Source organism: Talpa occidentalis, unplaced genomic scaffold (assembly GCF_014898055.3).
Source record: "Talpa occidentalis isolate TD23 unplaced genomic scaffold, MPIMG_talOcc4v2.1 talOcc4.7, whole genome shotgun sequence".
NCBI lineage: Eukaryota > Metazoa > Chordata > Mammalia > Eulipotyphla > Talpidae > Talpa > Talpa occidentalis.
The window spans coordinates 53,784,444-53,797,244 of NW_023605083.1; the positions used below are offsets into that span (position 1 = coordinate 53,784,444).

Below are 12,801 nucleotides of genomic sequence, written 5' to 3' on the forward strand. Positions count from 1 at the left end.
ACTATGAAAAAGGGGGAAAAAATAAAAGCGAGTCTCCAAATGGAAAGAAAAATCTATGCCTGGAACAATTCTACTCAGCTGCTTGTTCGATTGATTTTGGGAAGGTCTGTCTGGCAGAATGAAGGGCTTTCATTGCTCTTTTGGGGACCAGCAGAAAAATGTACACACAGGCACCACTTGCTGGTTTGTTCTGATGGATGAAGAGGGCCGCCTGCCCTGGGCCTCCTCTTGTCACCGCAGAGGCATGTGGGCCCGGGGCTGGGAAGTTAGATGACAGAGGAAGCCCTGGTGGTTGCTGGATGCTGGAGGGCCAGGCACTTTCCCGCTGTCCAAAGCTTCTAAAACGGCTCTTCTGTTTCATTCTGACCGCCCACCCCAGGCAACCAATAGCGGGAAGGCAGAGAAGGAAGCCCACACTGGTCAAAGACAACCTCCATATGGAAGGGAAGGGGGAACGGGAGCAGGTGTTGTAATCAGGAGCTGAAAGGCTAGACTTCCCTGGGGTCTCTGCAGCCTGCCTTGTCTTCCTGGGGTGGAGAGATCTCAAGGCAATGAGCCCCTGAAGCGTGCTCTACAAACAGCCCCAGAGACCCCTGTCTTGCCCAGGGTGCTTAAAGTAGTGTCAGCACAGAAAATCCCATCTGGAGTTTAGAGTACAGGAAAGCCTTTCTGGGGGTAACAATTTCGGGGGCCATGGGAGATTCTGGCAGCGAACAGGGGTACTGTGGGATCCAAGAACCAATGGTGCATTTTAGAAACCTTGGAGCAAATCAGAGAAAGGCCTCCCATCTGGGAGGAGAAATTCCAAAAGACCTCCCCTCTGGACTCTTTTTGTTTTAAGATTTATTTATTTTTACAAGAACCAGGGTACAGGTCAGAGGTACGGGAGGGTGAGAGAATTCGCCAGAGACAGGGCAGGAAGCAGAACAGGAAGACTGACCAAAGACACTGCTGAGGGGAGCAGTGGGCTAGGCAGGAGAGGTCTGCCACACCATGTGGGTTGCTCCCTGGCTGGCCGGGAATCAAACCCACGCTGCAGAGGCTGTGGGCAGCTTCACAGCATGGCATTCAACGTGCTGCGCCACCGGGGAGGCCCTGTACTCTTTTTGAAAGACCCCCCCACCCCCCAACTCAGTGGAAGAACTAGACTCAGAGAGAACATCACGGGCTGAAATTCAGCTCCACTGCCGCTGATGCCAGCACTCTTATGCAGTGCACAGAATGCACAATGGCACTTGGTGCTTTGGCTCAGGAGAAAGATAATGAAGAGCACAGAAAGGCCTGCCTTTTCCCTTCTCCTTCATGATCCTCAAGGTGTAATATCCTTGGGATGGGTGGTGACTTTGGAGGGGGTGGCATGTGTTGGTGAGGGGGCTACCTGTGCCTCCCAGCAGCTCTGTGGAGAACAGCTGTGGACAGTGGGTGCTGGGACAAGAGGGAAAGAGAAGATAGATGTATCATCATGACCACGGCAGCTGGGGGATGTGTAGGCAAGTAAAAGTCACCTTTTAGGACTTCCAGAAAGAGCTTCAGCTCATTATGAGGGGTCCCTTCACTTGCTTGGGGTGGCTACTCTCAATGTGATCTCAATGTGATATGTGGCCACAGCCTCAGCACCACATGGCAGCTTGTTAGAATCGAAGCATCTCAGGCCAAATCTACTGGCCATAATGCGCATTCGCAGACACCCCTGGGTGATCTATATGGTGAGTAGCGCTGTCTCTGCAGGTAGAAGTTAGGAGAGTGGCTACCCTTGGGGGATGGGTTAGACAGTAACTGGAAGAGGATAGGAAGGGCTCCTGGGATGCTAACAATGGTCTGTTGCTTAATCTGGATGTTGGATTCATGTTGAGTTCAGTCTGAGAAAATTCACTGAGTATTACACTTATCACACACACATATATCACAGCTCTCATGGACATGAAACTATTTTACTTCAATAAAAAGTCAAAAGCAAAATGAAAACACCAAAGGAGTTAGGATTGTCAGCAAGTGAAGGCAGCAGGGGACTCTGAAGCGGAACCACGCTCCTCTGGGCTCCCATCAGAGTGGCCCTGGGCTGAACTGGCTTCTGATGTCAGGTTCCCAGGACCGGGAACATCCTGAGCATCCTTCCTCAGAGGTCCCCCCTGCGTCATTCCTGTCTCCCTCCCTTGCAGCCTGCCCGCAGGCCCTTTCTCCACTCAAGGCGGCAGGTTACATCAGCTTGGCTTTGACTCAGGCAGCTGCCTGGCCGAGTGCTAGCTGTGCAAGTCCAAGCAAAACCAGAATACACCCCATGAGTAGACCGGTACCCTGCCGACCAGCACGAACAGGTTTTGCAGCCTCTTCTTCTGCCTGTTTATTCTGCTTTATCAGTGTCTCTCTTGGCAGTGCTCAGCGGTGACTACAACCATCCAGACATAATCTCACCATTCACTTCCTCAGTCACTCACAATGATTATGACTAACATTTATCGAATCCTATTATGAGGCAGGTAGTAAGTGTGTTAGACGTACTATTTTACTTGATCCTCACCAGCCGATCATTATCCCCATTTTGCAGAGGCATAAACTAAGATTTGCTGACATAAATCACCTACCTGGTAAGTAGCAGCTGGGACCGGAACGCGAGCAGTGACTCACTCAGGTGACAGTGCTTAGTTTGGGAATGCGTTGAATACATAGACCCCAAGCCCTGAGCTGCATGCCTTAAAAGGACTAACTTTATGGCATATGAACTATATCAATAAAAAAAATGAATGGACAGAAATTTTCATTGGGATGTTTACTAGTTTCCTAAGAATTTAGTTAACCAGTTTCTCCAGGTGTAAATCAGCTCACAAAAATTAAAAGGCCTCTTAAAAAGAAAGGAAGAGTGAAGGGTCTCAGACATATTTGTAGTCGAATAGCACTAGGCCCAACCTCAATCCTATCCCTGCCATGGATGACAGTTTCAGGCTTCTCTCCCAGCTCGTGGGGATTGAGTACTTGGGGTTCTAAGGAAAGGCCACTGGACCTGGGGCAAGCTGACCTTGATAGGTCACAGTGGATAATATGTACAGAATTCCATGGGGGTTGGGGTGGGGTCAGCAGGCACTGATCCTGAGAGCCCACATGGGGTTTCCTCCTTCTTACCCCTCCAGGCTCTTGCTGGGGTTTCTACTTCCACAGGGAAAGGAGGACCTATCCTCTTCCCCACCTGCCTCGGTGGGGCTGGGATTCCCGAACCAGGTCAGCCCCTAAGCCATGACTGGGCCCTCCCCTCCCCCTGGCACTGGGTTCTGGCCCACGCCCAGCGCTGTCCTTATAGGCAGCTCTGTGCCCACAGGGGCCACGTTGCTATGGTGATTCCACTACCCACACAGTGTCCAGGGAGACAGCACGGTGTAGCTGGTGCTGTTTGCAAGACTTGCGGAAACCGGACTGGGAAGATTCCGGAAAGGGTCAGAGGGAGTGGGGGATGGGAGCCAAGTGTAACTGCTTTCCTAGCAGTAGCTCTCTGTGTGCGTGCATGTGTGCGTGCGTGTGCACACTCTCCTGTCCAAGTTATAACAACTCTTCTGAGAGATGCATGATGTCGTGATTGTCACAGTTTTCTTCCTGAACTGGCATTCACAGTTTATCACTGTGTTGCATCTGGATATTGAAAAATGAAAAGGAACAAAAAGTGGCATTCATGTGATAGTAGAACAGACTGAATTGTGACTTCTATTGCTCCACGTGGAAGCTGGCTTATATGGTCTACCTTGTCCCTTGTCCTATTATATTTCCTACAGAACAGAGAAACTGGTTAACTAAATTCTTAGGAAACTAGTAAACATCCCAATGGAGAGAAAGGTGACAAACTATGAGGCCCACCCTGCCACCCGGCTTCTCCGACCCCTACACGTGCACCCCCTGTGCTCCAGGTGTCTCTGTCTGATCAGCTGTCTGACTCGTCTTGCTCAACCCATAGCAGGATTTGCTATGCTTATTTTACAGATGACAAGAGTGAGGCTGGGGGAGGTTAAGTCACTGCCATCCTCAGGGGCCGGTCAGTGGGAGATGTGGGAGTGGAGCTTGGTTGTTAAGATCTGGACTTAGGGCACAGATGGCCCTGCTACGTCCTTCTCCCTCTTCCTCTCAGTGGGAGCTTATGGGGGCAGCCTTGTAGGCCTGAGGAGAACAGGAAAAGAAAGGAGCCACCCCCTACCTCCAGTCTAGCAGGTTCAAGCCAAACATACCCACTGGGGACTGACTGGTGTTTGGACCCCAAGTTCAATGCTTTTGGTTCCCCTTCCTGGGTGACACTGGGAATTGCTAAATAAATGACCCCAGTCCTAACCCATGCCCACATCTGTGCTGACCCAGTTCAATCTGGAGTAGTTAATCTATGCCTTCTCCCCACAGCCATGGATGTGGGCTTTCATTTGCAAAGTCTCTGAAACAGCCTGACTGCAAATAAGTGAATCTTCAGGGGTGGTGAGAACCGGGTCCTAACATCTTTCCGAGTCCTCGTGTTCGGCACTAATGCTGATTTGTAAAGCGCTTTATGATTTATTCATAGTGCCTTGCCAGGCTTCCCAGGACAACCTTCCCCTCACACAAATGAGTGCAACTCCAAGAATAAAATGTCAGACTTCATTAAAAGAAAAAATACTCTGGTGTGGGGATGTCCCTTCTACTGCTCCCTAGTCTGCGTCACCCAGGGTTTGGAGGATTCAGGTCAAACTCCTGTGCTTTAACCGCCTGTGGCTAGGGAGCACAGAGAGATGTCAGGCGCTTCTTTCTGCAGGGGCAAAGATTCTCCCAGGATAGGTCTCCACTCTGTCGCACCTGAGACCTGAACTTGGGCCAGTGCATGTGTCCCCAGGAGGCAGGCAGTGATGAGGGACCAGAGGAGGGACCCCTGGGGTCTGAGCTCACTCCCCTGTTTCTCTGCTGGGAGACCGGGGCAGGTCCTTCAGCTCTCAGGGATGCCTTTGAGGGATCAGAGTGTGAATCAGCAGTTGCGAGCTAGCCCGGTAACACTTTCATTATTCTCCTCATCATGGTCTCCTCAAATGTGGGAAGGGTACCCTCCAACAGAGAGGGAAGAAGGAAATCCTCCTCTCCTCGCTTAGCCTTACTTAGGCCTCCCCCAGGAGAGCTGACCACAGACAAACATGGTGCTCGTGAAATTACCACAGGGCACAGAAGTCAGGTGATGCAGAAACGAGGGACTTCATGGCCTTCATGCTCTAGACCCAGCAAGACTCTGCGAGCTGCGTCCTCTCCCTCCAGCCAGAGCATCGTGCTCTAGAGGGGGAAATGGTGAAGCCACACCCACAGGACTTTGGAGCCTCTCAACTTCTTTGGAAGCTGACTCCAGGCATCCTGATGCCAGATTCTTGAATTTACCCTCTTGAGCCCCACAAGGGCAGAATAAAACAGGGGTGGGGATAGTGATGGATCGGGAATAAAAAGCTGAGTAGAAGCTTGAACCAAGTGAGCCCTGAGCACTGGGGTTTGACTGTCCTCCAGGTTCACCCCAGAGAGGAGGGGTGCCTGGGCACCCTGTGACCTCACTACTCCTCTGGGGTTTCAGGGACGTGGCCACACACTGCTCAAATGGAAACTTTTGTTGGACAAAATAAGTGTTCTGTGGACATCTCACTAGCTGGACAGCTCACACTAAAGTCACTGGTAACAGGAACAATCTCTTGAGACTGGGTACCAGTCCAACCTAGGGGAGTTAGGGGAGCATTATCATGGAGCGCAGATGATTCTGGGGGCTTCCGCCTTTTCCCAGGGGCTTGCCTCCTTGCCACATGCCACATTCAGGATCTGACACCATCCTGAATTCCATAGTGTGGGTGGTGACCAGCAGCAGGTTCTATTTTATTTTTGTTTTTTAAAATTAATTAATTAATTATATTTCACATCATCGTTCCTTTTTAAACAACATTTGCTTTTTTTAGAGGTCCTCATTACCCTTCACCGCCAACATTCAACCAATCGTTGTCCAGTAGTGGGCAACACTGAGCCTTGGGAGCAGCAAATGCAATCTATAAGAGACTTCTTTGCAAAAAAGGGCTACATGGCTCTGAACATCTTTACAAGAAAATAGCAACAACAAAAGAGTTTAGCTTTTAGATTAATCTGGTTAATGTCTGTCCCTTCATCATCCTATGTATCTCTGCTCCTCCAGGTGAAGAATTGGATGAATGATTGCATTTGGGACAACAGAGCAGGTCAAATGGTTAATCCAATTTTGAGAGAGCACAATAGTCAAGGTCCAGAACTAAATCCCAACTGATGATCCTCAACTTAAAAATTAAGCTGATGATACTTTCAACTGAGAGTTAATTCTACACAATTGCTAATAGTTACGTATAAACTCGTTAAAAGAAATCACCACTACTACCACCGCCACACCACCAAGTAGGCAACAAAATCATAAAACATATTATGTATTTTCCAAGACACAATTTCTAAAATATAGCAAAATAAGTCAGACAGTCTTGGGCTTCCTTCAATACATGCATTCTCAGCAGAGGTGACATGGTTCCCAAAGGGGTAAACATTGGTTCTTGAATGTGAAAAAATATTATGCTTTTTATGTATAAACTATAGAAATGCATATAGCATGAGAAATACAGTATAGCTTTGGTACTAAAATTTCATGAGAGGATAATTAGAAAAAAGCCTAAAAAACTCCTTAAGCAGGACAATAAGGAATAGGAATCAAGGTTAAGAAACAATGTTTAAATAGGAAATAACAGTTATGATCTTTACTAGCTGATTGGAAGTCATCCACACAGACACCTCTCATTGTGTTCTGTTGTAGTTACTGAGGATGATGGGAGGATTTGCTCCTTCTTACACAGCTCTGACCCTGACCCCAGAGCTAATCCTTTTGTGGTTGGTAATTTCTCTATCTCCCACTTTCTAGGTTATGCAATCAGTTCTCAGGAGGCTATCTTCTAGCAGTGGCCTGTTAAATCCACGATCTGAGTTTTACAGGCAACATTTCAATCCATTCTGATCTCAAAGCAACACCCCATTACTCCGCTGAAATGCCTGGATGCCTGAATGGCTTGTCATCTGTCTGTCCAGGTGTTTCATGCATTCCTGGGTTTGTATCTCCGTTAGTGATGATGGAGATCACCGAGAAACCCCGTCTCACAGACCACTATGAGATGCAGCATAACTTACAGTGCATAGTGTTTCAAAAGTCTTTTCAGAGACGAAGGATCCATCAAGGCCAAAGAGAAATATGGATGCATAGGAGAGCATTCCTCCAAGGATAATAAGGTTGTTCATATACGGGCTCGACATCTTTATCAGCCTGACAAGAGAAGGAGGCGGTATAGTCAACAGGACTGTAAATATACTTATTCCTTCTACACGTATTCCTGAGTGCCTATGTTGGTGCCAGACTAGCAGGGGAGAGAAAAATGTAAACCTGGACTTCCACTGCCCCTCCCCAAGACTGTGCTGCCCCCTAGGGGTATTCCATCTTCTCTAGAGAATCCTTGGCAGTTATGTTTCTCATTGATGATTTTTCTGCTCCTCAGTCAAGTTCACCTATCACTTCTCTAGAAATAGCTTATAGCATTAGCTTCCACAACCACTAATTTTCAGTTTAAAGACATTAAGTCAAAAGTTGTTTTTTTTTTTTTGACTGGGGTTGAAATACATGCCAAATCTAGAGAATTCTACATTTAAGTTCAGTGAGGGGGGTAGATGGCCACACCACATCTCCCCTGCTAAGTATACCAGGCTAGGAAGTTTACAGATGAGAATTCATCTCGGGAATTGTGGTCACCAGGGATGAGTGAGCCTCCACTTTGGCTGCCAGAAGTTCATTTTGTCCATGCATGGAGGACCACACCGCAGGTAGGAACATATCCCCCAGTCACCAGGTGATAGAGGTGGACAATGGTGCCCCATCCCATCCCTTGCCCTCCTGTCTTCACCAGGCTGCTGATGGGAGCATTTCTTATATTCCCAAACCCTTGATGTTTCTCTCTTACTTTCTTTAGGAATCCTGCTGTGGCTCCCAGCTTCCCAGCAAGCCAGGACTGGGTTAAACCGTCAGCCAGCTGGAGTTTGCCTTCAGCGGTGCCTGGCTTCCCTAGCACAAACCACTCAATTGTCCCCTAAGCATTTTCTGTTGTATATTTCAGCTCTTTTAATCCTCCCATATTTAAAAAATATAATATATCTAAGTGGTGGACAGATATGTCTGTTGCAAGCTGTGGACACGCATGGGCTTTCAAGTTGGGAGCACTAGGTCCAGTGTTGGGTCTCTGCCACCTGCAGAGGTGCCCCCTCGGCAGGTCACTTATACTGGCTGCTTCCTCACATGTGGGCCAGGAGCACAGATCACACCACCCAGGGCACATGGAAAGCTGCAGTGAGACTGGGACCCTGATCAACCATCAACTGCTAAACAACCTTCATTCTGATTACCACTGGAAGCTGCCCCATATCAGAGATATCAGAGATATCAGAGCCGGGCAGGCTTCCTGGAAGAAGTAGACCTTAATGGATGGGGACTATTTAGAAACACAGCAGTAAAGGGGCATTTGGAACCACAGTGGCATTGACTTCCTATCTCCTGGCAGATTTTTAAATCTGTAAAGCTAGTCAAAAATGATGGATGCCAGACTACTGGAAAGACTAACAGTCATTTCCCCCAGGAGGCCAAAAGGGATTAGTTAAGGAATTAAGGAAGTTTAGTCTTATGAGAGGGACAACTGGCCATTATGGAGATTCTTGATGCTTGCAGGAGGGGATCTACCCTTAATCACAAGCTGACTCTGTGTCTAGGCCTTGCGCTAAGTGCTCTCAGGTCTGCTCACCACTTTGAGTTTGAGGCAGTATATGTGTTATTGGAGATAAATACAGTAAAATTCTTTTTTGATTTCCAGGAAACAGATTTACCAAAGCAATTGTTACCCCCCACCCCCAAACAAATAAACAAACATACTGAAAATGACAAGAAATCCTCTGCTGCAAGCAAGGAGAGGAAAAATAACATTGTTCTTAGAATAAGGCCAGTTCTTGGCTCCCAGGGAGGTTACCCAGTGTGGCTTCTGGGCACAATGGCAGGGCCTGGATGTGTGTGAGTGGGCACAAGGCTGTATCCCCGATCATGCCCCTCCACCCTGCTCTGAGCCCTCTGCTCAGCTGCTCCCACAAGGCAGGGAGCTGGATCTGGGGATTTGCTATGGAAACCAAAGTAGCTGGCTGTGTTTGGCAAATACCATGGCATGGGGTGGGGGCTGTTTTACCCAAAACTAACCACACTAACTCAGAGAGGGAGCTGCTGTCCGCCAGCAGCAGACTGAAGGGCCCCTGTGGGTGAGGAGGAATCAAGGTCAGAAACAAAGGGGAAGGTCCTGCCTCAGGCAGCACCGTGGCCTTGCAAAGCAGCCAGGGAGCTGGGCTCTGGTGCTCTCCAGTGAGATCTGGGGAGGTAGCCTGAGGGTGAACTGAGATGATGCAAGGCAGGGGCTCCTTGGACTGTAACAAGCTGCACTGAGGCCTGGTGCTCAGTATCAGCTCATCGACCCCTTCCATAGTGCTTCCCGAAGGTGTTGGGAAAGACAACTGGCAGAATTCTGTCTTCTCTCTGTCTCCCCGTGGACCACTATGAACATATTTTATTTAACCTAGATTTCCTGGGCACTCAGCAGTCCTGCCTGTGTATGTGTGTGAATGTGCACCAAACATCCAGAAACATCCCAGTGACTGAGTGGCACACTTCAGAAAACTTGTGTGCCCCTGGAATCAGTCAAGCTCTGTTCCTACGCTTTGTCCATGAGGCTTGTCAGTCCTGAAAGGGTTATCCAAGAGGAGGACATGAGCAGCTGGCTTACTTCTGATTTCGATTCTTGATGTTGAAGAAGAGAAAAGCACTGGCCATGATCATTCCCAGGATGGTGAGGGCAGAGAGGATGCTATAGAGAGGTAGGGAGATCTTACGGAGCTGCTCCAAGATGATGGTTTTGTCTTTTGGTGGTTCAGATCCTGGAAGGCCAAGGAAAAGACATCAGCAGAGCCCAGCGCAGTCAGTCCCTGAGAACATCTCTGTCCAATGCCCTTGACCCTGGGCATGAACTCTGTCCAGCACACATCTACTGGGGGAGTGGGCTCCGGCAGTTGGCTGGCCGGCCCAGCAAGGAGCCTTAGCCAGATCTTATTTCTTTCTCTAAATAGAATCAATAAGGGATTTGTGATGCATTTAATAGTCATTAGAAGACTAGGATTTGATTTGGTCTAATTGTGCTGTTGAAAAACCATCACCATTTATCCCCAAAGGTAACAGTGACTTGGAAGACATGGGCTAGATGCTGTGAGTAGGTTGAGCTGGGTGCCACTGGGGCGATAAACTTGGCTGTGGTCTCAAGGACTGTGCAACATACATGATAATGACCACCTCTCAAAAGGGCAGCCACCTTGCTTGTCAATTCCACGGAGGTGTGTATGTGATCTGGGTGTGGATTGTCTGCCTCAAGGTCATTATGTTATAAATGCTCTTTCTGGCTTTCCATTTTTGGAAGGTTGGCTAGCTGTGGGAAGTACAAGTTCCCAGCATGCCTTCCCCTCCCTGCTGCCAGGACTGGACTAAAACTGTGGGGCTTCAGTTCTCCGTGTGACTGTAGACATGTCCCCACTCATTCTGCAAGGGCACTAGGAATCTTGGGGTGCCCCAAGGGCCTCAGAACAAACTCATTTCTGAGTTTGCAAAACTGAGTGACAAAATTATCCTGTTTCAATGTTACCTGGCACCGAAGGGGTACAGGGACTAACTTCCCTTTTTTTCCTCCCTCCACGCTCTCACTAACCCCTTCTTTCTTATCTATTTCAGGTCAGGTTCCTGTGGTGGAATTTTGAACTTATGGGATTTTTCCTTCAGGTGGAGACATATGGGATCAACCAGCTGCCGGGGAGTGGCCAAACCCGGAGCCCAGGAGACCCACCAGCTGATGACCCTGCCCCTGCTGTGGCACAGGTGCCAGCCTCAAGGATGCCTCTGTTCCCGGGAGGCAAGCAGAGGACGGGCAGATGCCAGAGCAGGGTTTGAGAACTCCTCTGAACATCTGTGCTTAAAAAAAAAGTCTGCTAGCAAGTTCAAATGTGTTTGGAAACAGTCAGTGGATAAAAAGAGTTTGAGCCATCTACGCAGTCAAGGGAAGCTGCCAGGTTTGAGAACAGCTAGGAAGCTGCTGGCATGGTTAATGGAAAGCTTCAAGTAATTCTATGTAAAATCGCATTTATAAGGTTTCAAGGGCCAAAAGTCAGGGCAAAAGCAGATACTGGGTGACAGAGGGAGCACTGCTTCTTACTTTCAGAAGTGAAATCTTAACATCTAGAAACTTCTTTCTCCATTCTCCTTTATCTCCCCATCTCCTGCAAGCATAGCCTGGGCTGCTTTAGGTAGACTTAGGTGTCTTCTGACTCCCAAACACAAGAGCAGTCCTGGGGGTACCCAGGAATTCTTAGTTGGAAATAAGCCCTTCTCTGGGTTCCAAGAAAGGGGCCTGGGGTTTGAATCAAACCTCAAATGACAAGTTTATATGACAACTATGACCACCAGCTGTGTAGAAACAACTTTAGAATACTGACAACATCTTTTCCTTATTCCATCTCCCCTGCTCTCACTATGGCGTCTCCGCATTGTACATCTTTTTTTTTTTTTTTTAAAGATTTATTTATTTATACAAGAACCAGGGTACAGGCCAGATGCGCGGGAGGGTGAGAGGATTCACCAGAGAGAGTGGGGAGCAAAACAGGCAGACTGACAAAACACACTGCCGAGGGGAGCAGCGGGCGAGACAAGAGAGGTCTGCCACACCATGTGGGATTCTTGCAGGCTAGTCAGGATGGAACTCACGCTGTAGAGGCTGTGGACAGCTTCACAGTGCAGCGTTCAACCGCCTGTGTGCCTGTGCCACCAGGGAGGCCTTGCATTGTACATCTTAACTAAGATATTATGGGAGCTAAAGAGTGAAGGCCATCAGAAGTATTGGTAATGGCAGCAGCCCTGGGTTTTCCTTCTTGCTTCTCAGCCAATCCGTTCATTCACTGTTGATCTATTCATCACCACTCCTTTATCCACTACCATTCCTTCACCAGCTTTAATGGTGATCAATCATCGTCATCACCTCCCACTTGCTAGGCCTGCTGCTGGGTAACTAGTGATTCGAAAATAAGCAAGACACAATCCCTGTCCTCAAGGAACTTCCATGCTAGTCATGAAAAATCACATTGATTGACTGCTTGCCATGGACTAAGCACTCTGTAGAGATTTTCGCACTTGATCCACCAACAGCCTCATGTCTAGATAAGATCATTCCCATTTTATAGCTTGTGTGGGAGTAGGGGTAGGAATTTTACAGGCATCAAGTAGTTTTTGTAGTTAGTGAGTGACAATGCTGGCAGAATTTGAACCCAGATCTGCCTAACTCTGAAGCCTGTGTTCTAACCACTGTGTGAACTGCCTCCTGTCACCTAGCTCAGGTGGTTGATAACATCAAGCACAGGGAGACACAAGGCAGGAAGCAGAGTGTAGTTTTGCCCAAAGGAGTCAGAAAAGGCTACAGAAAGGGAAGCTGAGCCTCTGAAGATGAGTAGGAACACCCAGGAAGACCTGGAGGAAGGGCATTCTGGGCCCCCGCAGAGGCAAAGGCATGGTGGTGTCTCTGCACATTTAAGAAATTTCAAGCAGTTTGGCTGGGAGATAAAGATGAGACAGAGAGGGAGGAGGGGTTCCTTTATAGAGGCTTTGGGGTCACATCATGGTATGGGCTAATGTTCTGAGCAGAGGTGGGGCATCTTCAGCATGGC

General features: G+C 48.4%; 1 protein-coding gene across 1 annotated transcript in view; it reads right to left on the reverse strand.

Moving 5' to 3' along the window:
* Nucleotides 1–12,801, reverse strand: part of GABBR2 (gamma-aminobutyric acid type B receptor subunit 2) — a 332,908-nt gene that overhangs the window by 65,470 nt on the left and 254,637 nt on the right. The window contains exons 10-11 of the mRNA XM_054689021.1: nt 9,831–9,981; nt 7,159–7,291 (exon numbers count right to left, since the gene is read on the reverse strand). Of these exons, the coding sequence (XP_054544996.1) occupies nt 7,159–7,291; nt 9,831–9,981 (284 nt within the window). The remainder of the gene's footprint in view (nt 1–7,158; nt 7,292–9,830; nt 9,982–12,801) is intronic.